At 40.8% G+C, this 17871-nt stretch overlaps 2 protein-coding genes across 3 annotated transcripts; one reads left to right on the top strand and one right to left on the bottom strand.

The window, feature by feature from the left end:
- The first annotated feature begins 1944 nt into the window (after nt 1–1944).
- LOC124114708 (reelin domain-containing protein 1-like) lies at nt 1945–8918 on the top strand. 2 transcript variants are annotated; one of them, XM_046475407.2, is made up of 4 exons: nt 1945–2271; nt 5348–5582; nt 6285–6373; nt 8521–8918. In XM_046475407.2, exons 1-4 carry the CDS (start codon nt 2082–2084, stop codon nt 8631–8633), a joined length of 627 nt encoding a protein of 208 aa, XP_046331363.2. In that variant the 5' UTR covers nt 1945–2081; the 3' UTR covers nt 8634–8918. The 2 variants fall into 2 exon arrangements, with proteins under 2 accessions (XP_046331363.2, XP_046331362.2); XM_046475406.2 differs by having other exon boundaries at nt 6285–6397.
- A 3682-nt stretch (nt 8919–12600) lies between these two features.
- LOC124114690 (UPF0538 protein C2orf76 homolog) lies at nt 12601–16694 on the bottom strand. Its single transcript, XM_046475375.2, has 5 exons — nt 16532–16694; nt 15879–15929; nt 15056–15093; nt 14006–14087; nt 12601–13397 (listed from the first exon to the last, which is right to left on the bottom strand). Exons 1-5 carry the CDS (start codon nt 16668–16670, stop codon nt 13321–13323), a joined length of 387 nt encoding a protein of 128 aa, XP_046331331.2. The 5' UTR covers nt 16671–16694; the 3' UTR covers nt 12601–13320.
- Between the last annotated feature and the right edge of the window lie 1177 nt (nt 16695–17871).

The following is a 17871-nucleotide window of genomic DNA, read 5'->3' as shown; positions in this document are numbered from 1 at the left end:
ATCCCGGTTCGCCCCGATTATGTTTCTACGTTTCTCAGCACCATACCCGTGCTCGTGGGTTTCACCGAAGTGGTAAACGTCTGATACCCGCATCAATTCGGGCTTTCCTTCCACATTAAGCTGACACGCCGTGATATAACTGGAATACTGTTAAAAGCGGCGTTAAACCCAACTCACTCACTCACTCTTACGACCATCATAGTCGCCTCTTAAACCGCTTTGTGTGCGTGCGTGCGTGCATGTCTGTGTGTGCATGCGTGCGTGCGTGTGTGTTTGTGTAAGGTTTCCAAAAGGGGGCGCGTGACCAGCCCCTATTGCATAATGGCCGGAAATTACATTTGAACCCGATTTGGATGTGCAGAGGATATTTATACCCACATTTCAAGCAGTTCAAGGAGGTAAAGAGGTTTGTTTACTTCTTTCCATATGCGTAGTACCACTACCGCTATTTATTCGGCGCATCTCGCGTCTTACCGTATCTCGGTATGACACGAGTGTTCACGAAATAACGCGCATAGCGAAATTTGACCTACATTTCGTTATGAAATCCTCATAATCGTAAAATGTTTTCTAAAAGTTAAGACTTAGCGATAAAAAACAAATGGGGTTATATATATAGCGTGTTACTCGATAAGATTACCATGTGTGTGACAATGAAAGCGGCAAAACCCTTTCCATAAACATGGCAAATATCTGCCACCATCCAAGACGATTGTACGATTCCGACTACATATATATCATGAACATGTCTTTATGAATCACTATCAAATAGTGAAGATACCAGTTGGTCCTGAAAAGGTGAGCGTATCCTGCCCCATCGATGACACCCGTCACAAACACATGCAAAGGCAAGTCAACTGTTCACCTGAAAGAAACACGGGAACACATGGCACGAGTCAAAACACGGAACCGCACCGGACACCATTTGTGCCAATGGCGTCCTCCACACGTCAAACATAACACTATTTTGTCTGACCATATATTCTTATACTGAGCTAGAATTTCAGACTGAGAAGTATACATCAATTGTGTCATGAAGTGACACATTTTAGAGATGTTTGTTATGTCAAAGGGAGGACAACAATTTGTTCAGGAGACCATGGGTAACACAATACTTGACCTGCACAGTTCGGAATACAGTAAACTACGGTTATAACGAACTTAAAGGGACCACTAATTTTAGTTCGTTATAACCGCAGTTTGTTATATGCATATATACAGGATATATAGAGCAAGTGGCCAGGATCAAAAATAAGTTCGTTATATCTGTAAGTTCGTTATAAGCGTGTTCGTTATAAACGTAGTTTACTGTATATTGATTGTCGGTTTAAATGTCCCCAGCAATGCTTGAACCATACAACATGTATTTAAACTCAAGTTACTTTTCATAAAAATTCTTTGCTTGAACAGTATTTTTTAGTTGTTTTTTTCTAAACAGAGAAATATTAACCAAGTTTATTACCATGACTGTTCCTCACATATAAACACACATTATAATCAATAATTAATTAAATATACTTTGACACTCACACCTATCAACAAAAATAAATAAGGGAACAAGAACTGTCTACTATCAGTTATAAACTCCCGGGGGCAAAAAAGTATACACTTGAAAAATTGATTTGACCAAAAATAAGTTAGAAAACGGCCCCCGAAACACTGCAAACTTAAAGTCTAAAACATAACTATGATACCCGTATCAAATACATCACCATCCTTGTTGGTTTCATTGTAGCCGCTGTCAAACATGGGTGTAATCTTTACTTTTCCCGGGAGTGTATACGAGATATTACTAACATCTTAGCATGCGTGGTGTCAAGTGGATTACACACCCATGTGATAGAGATCGTTAGTGATCGTGATTGATTGATGGCGCCTCCAGCACCTCCTTGTCACGTGATCAGGAAGTACCAATGCACCTGTAAAGACTTCCGACCTGCCCGACGTCGTCATTACTTGGTCAGGCCTCATCGTTGACACATAAGTAAACGCCCGTCAGAGGAGCCACGGAGTAGAGAACGGAGGATAGACAGAATACCCAAGATAAAGAACCACCATTCAAAGGAGCTTTATAACATAGGATGGAAATGTTACCCCTACTGGCGTGTGTGCTCCATGCAACGTTGATCGCAGCATACCCCAGCGGTGCCCCCAACAGGGCGTGTCCTGGGCTTCTCCCCTTTCACAGAGGTACAGCCCCTCAAGTGACCAACGCCCCCTACAGGATAGGTGTCAGTAGTCTACAGTATACCCCCAATATGCCCATCACTGGTAAGTCAATTGTAGTTTATCTCACTTTTAAATGTCATTCAAGAACATTTTTTATATTTTGCATTTCAAGAATGTCACCAAGTCCATAATTTGATTACATTAATTTTCTTTAAAGGATTAGGAGTTTTGTAAGTCAGTTTTTGTTGTTCATCAAATGTAAAACTAAATTACCTTTGACAAAATGTATGAACATTCTATTCTGACGTTAAACAGAAGATAATCTACATAATCAGTGTGTTGGTGAGTTTAATATTAAATATTTCCAAGAAGATATTTCATCATTAATTATTCATATTTTTACTTAACTGGTTCTTTGGAGGATCTTTTACGTCTTCTATCACCCCCTCGGGGCTTTCAGTCACTTGTTACATAACATCTTTGACAGCACTGAAAAGATAAACCCGCCGGTTTTTCCAAGGTGTCAGGTGAGAGGATATGGCGCTGTAGTGCGCCTCCAGCTGTTGGTACGTGGCTGCTGGGGGCGACATGAAATGACTCGACATCACTTCATGCTTATTAGGTATCCTCGGTTTGTTAATCCGGAAGATTCCGGGTTAGAATTCAGCACCTCATGCTTGTCGTAAGAGGCAACTAACGGGGTCGGGCGGTCAGGCTCGCAGACTTGGTTGATTTTCATGTCATTTATCCCAAATGCGTGGATGGATGCTCTCGATCTCAATCTCTAGATTGCCTGGTCCAAACCCGATTATTTACAAACCACCATCATATAGCTGGCATATTGCTGAGTGCGATGTTTAAAGGACATGACGTCAATAGTGACGTCATAATGCATATCATTGAAAATTATAACATCATTAAAAAGTATGCATTACGTCATCAATGCTGCAGTGTTTATGACATTATTATTCCATGTGTCCTCGATATGCATGTTTTGTTAAGTTATATATCGTATGTAGGATAAACAGAGAATCTCCTAGACATATGTTATATTTAATACAAAAAATACACGAAATAGTTAATTATGTGATCATTTTTTCACATCTAAATCTATTTTTCTGACAATTTCGAATCCCTACAGAGTACTGCCACTATAGAGGCTTTGGGGTAGGCTTGTGGTTCAAGCGTTTGTTTGTAACTCCGAAGACCCGGGTTCGATTCCGGTGTAATGTTTAAATGCTATTCTTGGATTCTCCCTCCGTGACATGGGTGGAACAATGATGAAAACGATGTAAGACTCAATACTATCACGAATCTGAAAAATACTCGATTATGTTCAGTCAATCAGGGGGTTCAAATCACAATAACAACTTCTGATTGAAACATCTGATTTGACTCTCAAATCACCATGGAACTTAATACATATATCTAAAGGTGGAAACGTTATACTCAATTATGGTCGGTAGGCACATTTAAATCTCCCGTAGAAACCCGGAAAGGAATACGTCATGATCACTTTATTAGGTGTCGTGAGAGCCGACGAAATGGAACGAGTAGGTACGCATTGTTTCGTGTCTTCGTACCCGGACAGAGTGGGACGTTGCTTACAACAGTAAACATTTATATCACGGCGTGACAGCTTAATGTGGGAGGAAAGCCCGAAGTGATACAGGTCTCAGACGTTTACCACTTCGGTGAAACCCACGAGCACGGGTATTGTGCTGACAAACCTAGAATCACAATCGGTAGTGTAATGTAGTGACGTCAATACATCACAAGGGTTTAAATATTCCACCAACAGTATCCATTACGCCATCAGTGCTGTAGTGTTTGTGAAATTAGCATTACATGTGTAGTTTATCGGCATGGTTAGTCAACTGGATTAGGGTCACACCCGATAATTTACAGTAGCTGTGATTTTGATGGAATGTCGCCGACTGCGACGTTAAACAACATGCACTCACTCCTGTAAACAGGTAAAATCGTTCTAGAATTGACCACAAAGACATACTCTCTACTTCATTCAAGCATTGTCTTTATTTGATATTGCGAATTTAGTTTTTTTCTACTGCACAAATAGTGAGAAACAAACCAATATTTTGTGGTCTGACCAACGACCTCCTGTGTCGTATTCGGGCGACAAAAAACGCCTACAGCTAGTATGCGTGATTCATGCGCATTGACGTCTTCACGAATCACTTAAACGACATGGTCCGACATTGCTCAGATTCACCTGTCCACACAGATATTTGGGAAGTGATGAGTAGCAGTCCATACTCCGTGACAAAAACATGATGGCAAATATAATCTGTGTGAGGTGGTGCGTGGTTGATGAACATATAAAATAGCTGTCAGCTGGATGATTGAGCGACGCCCGCAAGAGATCAGATCAACATCCACTATTGGATTTTAAAAAATATCAATTCTAACGAAAACCTTAATTTTAACAGTGTTTGGTCCTATACCTCGCAGTCTTATTAAAATCAGATCTTCATGTTCGCTTCCGATACACAAAAAACACTTGTATCGAGGAAGCGAGCAATAAGATCTGATGTAAATGAGACTGTATGATTCGTTAATCCGAAACATTTGCAGCGCGGATGATTGGCAACGATAGTGTCTGGATAAATGGGGTTTCACAATTGTTTGATAGGCATTGCTTAGAATTAAGTTGACGGATGACAAAAGAGACACAGTTTATAGATAACAACTTCTTTAATGCTGTAAAGGCGACGTTTCGGTATAGATCCTTATACCGTTGTCAAGCAAGACTGAATGAGGAACATTGTACAGAACATATATAGTTAGGTGGAGGATTAACAGTAGAGGAATAACAGTAAAAACAATAGCATGCATGAGTGGGATAACATGAGAAGGTAATAACAAAGAAGGATAATACTGTGACAACATGATGGACAGGGAACACACAGGTGGAAGCCAATGGGGCATGAAGCCAATAAACCAGGATAAGTTTATATAGGTGTGGCAATTATTGCTTAATGAGTTCATAGTAGGCGGATGGGATCAAAATGGGGTTTCAGTGTGTGGAGTCTCGTTTCAAGGTAAAACTGCGACGACCAGAGCGATTGTTTATTGACTTGATATGTATATCCCTTGAAAAGTTGACTTTGTAGAAGAGATTATACCCTCTTACAATGTGCGTGTATATCTGTTCCAGTTACCATCCACGCCGACGACCAGTCGCTGCCGTTCATGGCGTTCCTGTTGCAGGCGCGAGTGAAGGGAAACAACAGCACGTCTGTGGGTCAGTTCTCCCAGCCCCCTGTATCAACCAAGCTCCTCACTTGCTTCTCATCCGGCGACTCCATCACGCATTCCTCTGCGCAGCCGCGGGTCATGCTGCAGATGACGTGGATGCCCCCGACTAGAGACATGGGGCAAATTGAAATACTGTGAGTTTTGATTTCGTTTTGGCTTGTTTTTGTTTTTTGGGGTTTTTCATAAATTATTTATATCTCTTTACTGTTACCAACATTTACTATCTGAGGATTTGATACCTTTCTACGTGAAACCCTAACCTAGGAGGTCGCATCTTGTGAACTTTCTTATCAGCCAAAAGAGCCTTCTGATGTATCTCGAAAATGAACTTAGACGACATGTTCCGAATTTATTAATAAAGGCCGAGCCATTCTAACGTTGTGGATATTTTATACACCATGTCGTTTCTGAGCGACCTGGCATCTACGCCGAAAAGAGAGCACATTCGAAGAAGTATTTGTGTTGTGCGTGGGTTTTCTTTTGTGAAAAAAAATATTTCCTAATCGAACTGATAAACAAATGATGCCAGGTTGCCATTGACTTCCTATGGGTTATCAGATCTTTAAGCAGAGAGACCGTATCAAAATACAGTATCTGATCTTAATGAGATTGCGAGAAGGTTAAAAATGGTATTTCTTCATTGAGAGGGGGAGTATGGCTAGAGTCAACTCAGAGAGAAGTGTTTCGGGAAAATCATACGGTAGGGTCATGGGAATTAACCTTACACATTTTAATTTAACAGACATGTTTTTAACCATTTCGTCATAAAACAAATTGAAATACCCCCACCTTAAACATATGTGTCACGTGTCTGTGATTTTCCTTTATCCATTCAGCGGCACTGTAGCCCAGAGCAAGCAGATATACTTTGGCGTGCTTTCATCCGGGGCCCTCTCGTTCTCAGGCTCTTCCTCGCCACCAGCAGGTACATCCGCACCCAACCCTGAAGGTGAGCTACACCGCCTGTACTGGGGTTTTGTCTACCAAATAGACGCATGTGCCCAGTGCTTATTGCATACCTGGAAGACAGTCATTGCTATCCAGTCTAAATGTTTAAATATATGTAAATAATGGTCTACGTTTTAGACAAGAGTTTGTCTTGTGGTGGATACATCTTGATGTCAAGCAAACCGACCTCTTAATAAGCTGCTAATGTCGCCCTGATGCCATACGTCAGGCGTACTTATTTGAATGTGGATGGCACTGGGTGATTTTCACAGTACCTATGGAATTTGTTGTCGACGTTAAATTGGCCATCCATATTTTTTATGTTTCTCATCTCCAACCTCAACTTGCAAGGGAGCGGGCAGACGAAAAATATTTTGTTCAAAATATATATAAATATACAAAACTGTTTTAAAGTTTAAAACACTTGGTACAAGTCTTTAAATTAATTTATGACGTAGATCGAGTCGCTTTGCAACGGTAGTAATAAAACTGTTATCACATCGGGGCATAATCTTCCACAGCGGCGGGGATACGAAAACCTTTTTTTAAGTCGGAATAAAAATTCATGGCGGTAGGAAGATGGGAAACTCAGAAAGAAATACAGACATACATATATTACGCATCACATGTGTCCAATAGTGACACACTCCTGCAAGCGGAGTTTTCGGGAGTTTGCGGCGAAAAGAAACAAATCTCCGCATATGTCTACTTCTTTCATATAATTCAATGATGAACACTTCATCTAGAAATGAAAACCTATAGGGGATCACAATTTAAGACATTTCTAGATACAGTTGGGAAACTATTGTGGAAGTACATCGTTGGTGCAATGGACATTGATGTATGTGAATACGGGACGGGGAAAGGGTTGGGCTGGCGAAAAGGTAGATATCGAAGTCTCATGCAGAATGCCTAATAACACAAAACATGTGTTATATTTATTTATGCAACTAGGGTGTGTTATGGCCATTGTTTCAGTTGGTTGTTTTTTATAACTATCCTGTATGTGCAAGGGCCGAGGTTGGAAGATTCGATTTAAAAATACTCAAAGATTTTGTAAAGCGAATCCTACTTAGCAATGATTTATTCAAGATAATGGTACGTCAAAGCTTTCGAGTATGTCACGTTAACTGCTTCCGCATATGTCTTCTCGAAAACACGTCTGAGGTGATCATGTCGTTCATTTTTAGAGCTGTTAATTATATACGTGACCCATAATAATAATAATAATAAAAATTATTATTATTATTATTATTATTATGATAATGGGAGAAGTCCCATTCGCTGTCTGGGATGCGTGTAGAGTGGGCAAGGCCCCTGAGCTGATGATGAGCCTAACCAGCCTGACTGTGCCAGGATCACCCAAGCCCTCTTTGCTGCATTTTTTTTATTTTGATCTGTACAAAATAATAATAATAATAATAATAATAATAATAATAAAGTTTATTCTCCAAACCACCCACGGCGGTACATGAGTATATATATACGATGAGATGCACTGGTGTACAGAAGCACATATGTAAAGAAATTCACAAAATAATTACACGTCACGGAGTGTTCTCCTAAATGTTTCAGCTTTATCTTCAGGAAGAAGTCAAACATATAGATTATACACTATTATTCATAACAGGATTGCAGATGTATTCAAAATGTTCTATTTGATTTTTTCAATTTTATTTACCAGCTGTACAATAAATCTGGCCAAACTGTAACGTTACATAACATGACATAAGTTAAGTAATTTACACATTTTTAACACGTTTGGCCAGATGATAAATGTATCAGGAATTAAGTCAATTCTTTCCTGGAGAAGGGCTTCATATCTAAAGAGATAATGAAACTCGTCTCCAACGGCAGTAAAGTTACATAATTAATCATATCAAAACGTTACTAGGCAGACCTGTTGTAAGATACTCATTGATATGAGGCACGCAATATCGCCTATGATACCCGTACTAAATACCTCACCATCGAATACAAGGAACCATTTCTTGTTTGTTTCATTGTCAGCCACCTTCAAACATGGGTGTACTTTGCTTTGTCCGGCCGAGTATTCTTCCATGTTCGTTAGCTGTATCTACAAACAGCGTAGTAAAACCTCTCTGTCCGTCTTCTGTATTACAGGCACAGCGGAGGGGGCAGGCATGGGCGGGGCGGCGACGTCACCGTACACGACGGTGGTGACAACTCTGCTTTCTGCAGCACTGATGACATCATGTACCCTGTTGATGAGGTAGTAGTCACAGCGAAGCAGAGACTGTGGACAAACTAGCCAGAGGATCAACCGAGATGGAACATGGAAGAACGGATGTCCCCTTGCCCGAGGCATCGATTGGCTGGAAAACATGACATTTGCATAATATGCAAATTTGTGATATTTCTTGGTTCCGATCGGATTTTTGACATGTCTACAGTTACACGTCATTCCTTTCCATGTGTAATTTATTGCATATGTACATTTCACTGTATGTTTTCGTTATATTTGTTGTATATTTGCCTATTAAACTCAATATTGTAAGTGATTTCATGTTTCCGTCGTTTCCGTCACGAAACCCAGGAAAGGAACTGTTTAATCAGGTCTTTTAGTGTATAGAAAACCGTGTTGATTGCTTTCAGATATAAAATCAACATCAAGCTTATCAAAACTGTCAGATATTTTGAAAATCTACCGCAACCATCTCCATTTGATCATCCTCGATTACCCAGGGAATTATATTTCCAAACATATTACCCGGATTCATTCGCAAAAAATGTTCCATCTTGAATTGGACGTCATGGTTTCTTAATATTTTGTAACTAACTTAGCACGGAATTCTATCGCTCGTGACAGTACACTACTGCCTTGAAGTCCATTCCCCTCACTCGCATGGGCAACGCGTGACGCAACCCGTGTGAACCCCGTTGGTCACTCGGGTGCAACCCGTGACAGTCATTTCGAAGGGAACAAACTTTTGACCAAAGGAGGCCCCATGTTAAGTTGAAAATGGGGGTTGTAACAAGGAAAACATTTTTTTAAGTCCTGGTGAAAATGAAACACAGTATGACACGTACATTGTACTTGCTGATGTCTCTAGATGTGATTTTGTAGTGAGGTGAAATGGGGTTTAACATCGCGTCCAAGATTATTGCACTCATATAGCGACGTGCATGTACAAGTGTGTGTGTTTGTGTGGCTGCTTGTACTAGTCCGGACGGATGTCGATTATAGTGCTAGCTCACTGAGATACCATGCCGCAGTTTAACATGAATACCCCACTCAGACACAGTATACTGACTCCGAGCCGACCAGTCCTTGTTTTAGCCCCTTAATGCTGAGCGCCAGACAGGGTAACAACAAGTACCATCTTTTAACGTCGTTTGGTATGACGCGGCCGGGGGTCAAACCCCAGACCATCCGTTCTCCGGGCGGACGCTCTACCACTAGGCCACGGAGGCGGTCCTGTGATTTTGTAGGAACATGTGATCAATCAGATCCATCTTATTTATACGACCATTGGCTTCTGCATGGCGTTTTTCAATGGTTTGAAGAGAATACATGATCCTGGAAAATATTATTGTCATTGAAAAGTTTGTGTGATTTGACATTAAACGTCTGTAGTATGACTTCCAGAGTTTACATTTAGGGGGTTTGGCTGGGCTTTGTTTTTATTGCACGCTGATTACTTTATGATGATTTGGATGTCTTTGTCTCAGTTCCATAGCCGTGAAGCTGGAAAAGAGCAGCATTAAATATAACATCTCAATATAACAACTTTACACAAAGCTTTCCTTTCATACCCACCGCGACATACTGTATTGTTTCATTATAAAGTATGTAGATGTTTTCTTATTTTTCCTGGTATTTCTTGCACTTGGACGTTTCATTAGTTGGACAAAACACGCCTCCTCGGGTTTGGTTGAAACTGAAAAAAGTCCGGGAAAAAGCCCTCTGGTTTTACAGTTTCAACCAAACCGAGGAGGCGGGTACAAACCTTCAGATTACGGATTGAACATCATAAATGTGTGTCAGGTTCCTAGATGTTTAATCATCATTCTCTGCATAATTTGTTTCCTCTACTAGCGCTACACAACATTTCAACATTTTCAAAATATATGAATATTTACACATAAAACACATAAATGATTTCAACACCTTTTAACACGGAAACATTTAGATTCAAACAATATTAGCATATCACACTTAGAATTAAAAGCAATTTAATAATATAATCAAAGGTACAGAATGGTATTTGCAAAAAATACCTCTCGATTCTTGTTAATATTCAAGACCTCTATTTCAGTTCTGTTGTTTTAGCACTATATACACTGACATTAATCAGTCTTAGAACGTCATTCTATTGTTCCAATCGTCTATCATTTCTGACGAACAATTTTAGCCAAACACATGGGGTATATATCAACATGAACTCGTTCACCGTGTGCAGCAAATCTTGTACCCACACATCTCGAACTGCACCTTAAACCGACTCCTTCATTTCGACACAAATGTAGTTGGTTGTATTTGCGCGTTGGCTCTACTTCGTCAGCGTTGGATTAGTTACAAATGTATGTCAAAAGAAGCCACCCCGTTCTTTCTCTATGACGTAAATGCCGATACGATCCCACGCAAAGATTTTATTATTTCATTATATTGTTTTTTATTTGTTACTCCATGAAATGAAATTACTTTTTTTTTAATTCATTTCCTTTGTCTTTCACAATGTAAGTTTCTATCGTAATGATGATGTTTTACCATGTCCCAATGACTTTATTTTGTTAGGTAGAAATCGATCTAGGAGATATGTGAAAGCAAACAGAGGGTCGGGCGGAGTGGGTATTTTCGTCAAAAAGGAGCCCCTGAAATTATTTGACGTTACTGTTCTCGAGAAGTCGGTAGAAGATATTTTGTGGCTTAAGTTCTCATCACGGTCCAGTGAGAGCACATTCTGCGTATGTGTGTACTATTTATTTCATAGATACCGCACACAGACACAGTATACCGACTCCGAGCCGACCCGTCCTTGTTTTAGCCCCTCAATACCGAGTGCCAGACAGGGTAACAACAAGTACCATCATTTAACGTATTTTGGTATGACGCGGCCGGGAAACAAACCCCGGACCTTCTGCTCTGAGGGCAGAACCTCTATCCACAAGACCTCAGAGGCGGTCAAGTCCAAGAATGCTCAACAAGAGACATTTGAAGGTCATGTACAGTTTATTATGCAAATATATACATGTGTCTTTCGGTCTTTCGGGAGGTAATTTCTACATTACCTAATTTACGGATTTTTGGTTTCAAAACAATAAATTGACTCGATACGGAATAGAACTAAAATGTCAAATAATATTTTTTTGTGATGTCAGGTTAAGTAAACAAAATATATGGAAGATAAAGGATACTAATGGCAGTCTGTTTTACCAATAGTAAATTTTAGTATATTTACCTACTAAGAGGATCCGTAAACCAAGTCATGAAACCCCAAGTTAGAAAATATGAAAGAAAATTATAAGTAATGAATGAAGTGATTATTGAAAAAATGTGAAGAAAATGTGAGATGGACACTCACTCGTGTGGAGACTCGCAACATGGTCGCTCCTAATATTTAACCCAAAAGTGGACGTCGCTCCCAAGATATTCCCATTAAACTCAGGTCAATGATAGCTGTCGGCATGAAGATCTAAGGACACTTGATGGGAGGTCGTGCCAGGTGAACTTTCTAACAAGCCAGGTGAACTTTGCAATAAGCCAATCAGCGTGGAGGCTTCAAATTCCCGGTACCGTGAGTGACCGAAGCATTCAAGCAAGCCTATCGGACCTCTGTATCTCGAACATGTAACAAAACGCCTTTGTAGGCATTGTAAGAAAACGACAAATTCCGAATGCAGATCATTAACGCCGCGCCCTCATATTGTCGTGGATATCTGTCTGTGTGGCATGACATCTATACTCAAAAAGGAATAGGTGTTTTGTGTGGGTTTTCATTGAAGTCGAAATTTCCCACGTATCCTTCATTTAGACTGGACGGTCAAAGTTCTCTCGGGGTTCAACTGACATGACCTGCTATGGGGGTGTCCTCGGATCTTAACGTTGGTTGGTTGGTTGGTTGTTTTACGCCGCACTCAGCAATATTCCAGCTATATGACGGCAGTCTGTAAATAATCGAGTCTGGACCTGACAATCAAGTGATTGATATCATAAGCATCGATCCACGCAATTGGGATCGATGACATGCATCAACCAAGTCAGCGAGCCTGACCACCCGATCCCGTTAGTCGCCTCTTACGACACGCATAGTCGCCTTTTACGGCACGCATGGGTTGCTGAAGACCTGTTCTACCCCGGATCTTCGGCTCTTAACGCAGAGGTCTGTGTCGGAGTAAAAGTTCACATTTTAATGAGCCTGCTTCCAATATACATTGACGTTCGGGTGTCACTCGGATGGTATACATTCCATGGCTCATAGCGTTCCACGCACCAAGGGTTACACCTGTACACATACACTATGGGATGAAAGATGGAGGTAGACATCTGCCACAGCGGAATCAGCATTACTCCAATTGCTCTGTAAATCCCCAGGTCAAAATAAATGTTTTTTACGCCGCTTTGAGTCTGCAGACGTAACGTTTCGAGTTTTGGCCTGACAAACCAGTCACTGATATTATGAGCAAAGTCTATTGGCGCCGGGATGCGATACCCAAATAAACCAAGTCTGCGAGTCTGAACATCGGATCCAGCAGAACAATCATAGGTTTATATCATATCTATACCCACTTGGAATCCACAGGTATGGTCGTATGGTACCAGTGAGTGATGGTGGTGCGGAATGTTATCTGGAAGCGCTAGGAAAATCCCCAACAGTGACCAGTATCAAGGCCTGGGAGTACATATGCACCCTGTACACATGGTTGTGGTATGCATGTGGGGAAGGCTACACCTGTTCTCTGTCAGAACACTGTGGTCGGGTCTTGCTGGTAGGCTCTGTAGTCCGTCATCATGAAGTAGGACAGCTCAGTCTCATTCTCTGAAAGATGATGCTCATGATGTATATCACTGGATTGTATGGTCCAGACCCGATTATTAACAGACCGCATTCATATAGTTTGTTTGTTTGTTGTTTAACGCCGCACTCAGCAATATTCCAGCTATATGACGGCGGTCTGTAAAATAATCGAGTCTGGACCAGACAATCCAGTGATTGATATCATGAACATCGATCCACGCAATTGGGATCGATTACATGTATCAAGCAAGTCAGCGAGCCTGACCACCCGATCCCGTTAGTCGCCTTTTACGACAAGCATAGTCGCCTTTTACGGCAAGTATGGGTTCTGAAGACCTATTCTACCCTGGATCTTCACAGGTCGCATTCATATAGCTGGAATATTGCTGAGTGGGAGTTAAACACCAAGCAAACAAACAAACTCGGAAAGATCAAGTCATGCCTGATCACAATATTGATGACTGGAATGAGTAACGTAACGTTGTTTGAGTCCAGATCTCAAAAGTTTAAGTGTTATTTTTTTATCTTTTTAAACTTTTCAACTTCGATCAAATTTAAAGTATGGGCATTTCCGTTCAACACAGATACATGACATCAGGGCTTTGTTGCCTCCACGTCTGCAGACTCACCTACTCCACAGTCTGACAGGGTCTTCTCGGGGAGGAGAATCAGCTCTGCGTCCTTGTTCCTATTGATGATGGGATCTGCCGTCTAGACAGAGAGTAACACCAACATTTAAGGACCTATTCTTTGACACTTGTCAGCGGTTATTCTCGGGCTATATGGGAGCCAGCACGATGAACTTTTGCTCTGTTTGTTTGTTTGTTTGCTGTTTAACGCCGAACTCAGCAATATTCCAGCTATATGACGGCGGATTATAAATAATCGAATCTGGACCAGACAATCCAGTGATAGACATAATGAGCAGCGATCCACGCAATTGGGATCTGAAGACATGCATCAACCAAGTCAGCAAGCCTGATTACGCGATCCCGTCGCCTCGTATGACAGCATAGTCACCTTTTATGGCAAGCATGGGTTGCTGAAGATCTATTCTACCCTGGATCTTCACTGGTTGCTTTTGCTCTGGCTTGTTTGAAAACAAACCTTTTTTATTTTTGTACACATTTTCAACACATTTTCAACATTCATTTAACAATTGAATTTGTTGTAAAACCTGAGACACCATTACGTTTTTCCAGTGTTTTCAGGACACCGTCTTGTAGTTGCATGTAGATAAACACATAAGCATATGAAATAAAGGAAACATATAAGACTTAACGATCGCCATTGTGGTCTAGTGGATAGAATGTTGCCCGAAAAGCGGAAGGTCGGTGGTTCGATCCCTGGCAGCCTACTCCAAAAGACGTTAAATACAAGGCCTGGTCGGCTCGTAATTGGCATACTGCGGTTGAGTGCCGTACCCAAGTTAAACTGTGGGTTAGCAGCCACGCACACGCACACGCACGCACACGCACGCACGCACACACACATGTGCATACACGTCGCTACACAGGTGCAATAATCTTGAACGCAACGGTAAACCCCTCACATATCAGACATATTTGAGGCTCTTTCTTCTATTTGTTCATTGTCGTGCGTCAAAGACCTGGTTGCTACTGAAAGAACCAGACATAATTTGTCTTTGCCCGAATGATAATCACAAAAAAACGACTAACCTTCGCACCGTAGGCTTTATGGGAGATCTTCAACGTGTCTGAAATAGATTCCATCATGAAAAAATCATTATCCCTTGTTCCACGTTTGAGATACCCTTTCTGGAATCAGCGACCATACATATTTAATGGTCTCTGTTGGAATCTACATGTAGAGTACCTTAGTGAGTACATGTTAGTGAGTGAGTGAGTGAGTTGGTTTAACGCCGCTTTTAACAGTATTCCAGTTATATCACGACGTGTCAGCTTAATGTGGGAGGAAAGCCCGAAGTGATGCAGGTCTCAGACGTTTACCACTTCGGTGAAACCCATGAGCACGGGTATGGTGCTGACAAACCTAGAAACATAATCGGGGCGAACCGGGATTCGAACCCACAATCATAGGTTTCTGGCGTGCCCAAGGGACGCAACTCTGCACAGCGAATCGCGGCGCCTTAGACGACTGGGCCACCCCTGCTCCTTGAGTACATGTTAACGTTACATTTAGCAATATTCCAACAATATCAGGGTGGGGGACACCAGAAATGGGCTTCACACATTGTACCCATAAAGACCTATGTGCACTTAAATGTTGATTTGATGTTGAACAGAACATATATACATATATAGTGTATACAGCATACATTCGCATATTTCCATACATATTCATAACTTGTTTCATATTTCCATTAATGAATAATAATATATTTACAGTTGGAAAAAGGTGCGTGTTTGGCTTAGAATATCCTTCACTTTAGCAAATATGAAAGCTATAAGGAGATTGGGTGGATTCGGAAATACGTTTAAGTCAACCATGCACCCTAGACATAGATAAGGGGGCGCTTACCGTAAGTGAATTTCTTAAACGGAGGCGGCAAACCCTGCCTTGTAGGAATATCTGAAAGATTGCGGATTCTGCATTTAGAATAGTTGTTATCATACACAATTTAAAGGTACACAAATCAATGGTAATAATACGACAAGGTTACGATATGTTTAAGATTGTCCATGAGGCGAGTCACAGCGACTATAACGGGATCGGGTGGTCAGGCTCGCTGACTTGGGGGGTACATGTCATGATTGTTATCGTATCCCAATTACGTGGATCGATGCTCATGATGTCAATCAGTGGATTGTCCGGTCCAGACTCGATTAATTACAGACCGCCGTCATTTAGCTGTGTTATTGCAGAGTGCGGCGTTAAATAACAAACAAAAACAACATTTCTAACAAACACACACACACACACACACACACACACACACACGTGTTGGGACGGAAAAGAATAATATATATATTTATATATGGTTCAGCACGGACCTATACAACCGGTGGGTTCAGGGACCGTGAGACATACTAAATTATTGTATTGTAAGGTCATTTTTTAGCATGTTTAGTACAAGTCAAGGCCTATTATCCAAATAAGAACGACAGACTGATCTATATTTTCTCGATGTAACGCACAAAACGGTATATGACCATGCGTCGCAGTATCCATACCTTTATCTATCATCTGGCGGAAGTCAGCCACGGTTTGACCTAATTTCACATTATGGTAAACTAAATGTTTTATATTTCGATGAGTAAAAGACCTAACAAGTCGCACTGTTATCGTCACGTTAGTGGTTTCTTCCGCCATCGACACCGTATACCGGACCTCTGTATAACGCGAAGGAATTGACTGTAGTTTCATAACGACTACTATCAGCTTCGTATAACGTCATGCGACCTTCTCCGATCAAATATCTGTTTGAAGTTGTTCGATGGCCGAGCAGAGCAGATAACTGTCTTTTTCATCCGATTTAAGTTCGAATCCGAAAATGTAAGAAAAATGTTAAGCTCCTTTTTATCTCACGTGATAAAAACATTGCTACTTTGACATAATTTGTTTTGAACATGCTATCGGTGCTCGCTATGTATGAACGCATGAACACATTATTCGATTAGTGTAATCTTTAAGAAAAAATAAATAATTACAAGTAATTGTATTAAAAAAAACTGAATATAGTATTGCAGAAACATTGATTGTGCACTACACTAAGGTTATGATGTGTCCAGTAACAATTCTCATTATAGTATAGCTCTTCTAAACTGTCACAAAACGACATAGAGGATATTATATTCGTGTTCATGTCATACCATGTTTACTGCACGAGTGTCAAAAACATAGTATGACATGAACACGAATATAATGTTCTATTTATTATCGAAGAAGGTGTCTACATACAGAGCCGAATTTAGAAAAAAAATGCACTGATCGCCACCGCTGTCTTAGAAAACCACAATTTGTCGAATGACGTAAACAATCTTCAGCTATGACGTTGTTTCTTGTGTGACGTCATTCCGACCTCACGTCACAATAAGATTCGAATGACGTCAACAACGCCGCCCGGATGACGGAACCGATACACTTGTCTCGTGACGTGACATGGCCCTAGTATATGTATAGGGCACATACAACTTTTATTAACCCCGATATGTTTGCCCTCGTAGGTAATAAATAGAGAATGTCACCCGAGTGTCTTTTGATATTAAATATATCAACACGAGTTGATAAAAGTGGAAAAACTCTTAGGCTTTCCGAGGATAATTTTGATGTCTCCATAACTTATTTCCTCAATTTACCGGAAACTTGATTGGTAACCTGTGTTATAACCTCTCCAGACTACGGAACTAAAAGTATCTTAGATTTTTATCTTTGAAAATCAATAAATTTGCTTTTTACGGCACAAGAGAGAGAGAGAGAGAGAGAGGGAGAGAGAGAGAGAGAGAGAGAGAGAGAGAGAGAGAGAGAGAGATTGTTCTCCAAAACATCCAGCACCACCCCTTGCGAACCGCCC

The sequence above is a fragment of the Haliotis rufescens genome, unplaced genomic scaffold, assembly GCF_023055435.1.
Source record: "Haliotis rufescens isolate VD_foot unplaced genomic scaffold, xgHalRufe1.0.p SCAF_10, whole genome shotgun sequence".
In the NCBI taxonomy this organism is placed as follows: Eukaryota; Metazoa; Mollusca; class Gastropoda; order Lepetellida; family Haliotidae; genus Haliotis; species Haliotis rufescens.
The sequence above is the reverse complement of the archived record's forward strand: the minus strand, read 5'-3'. Positions and strand labels throughout refer to the sequence as shown.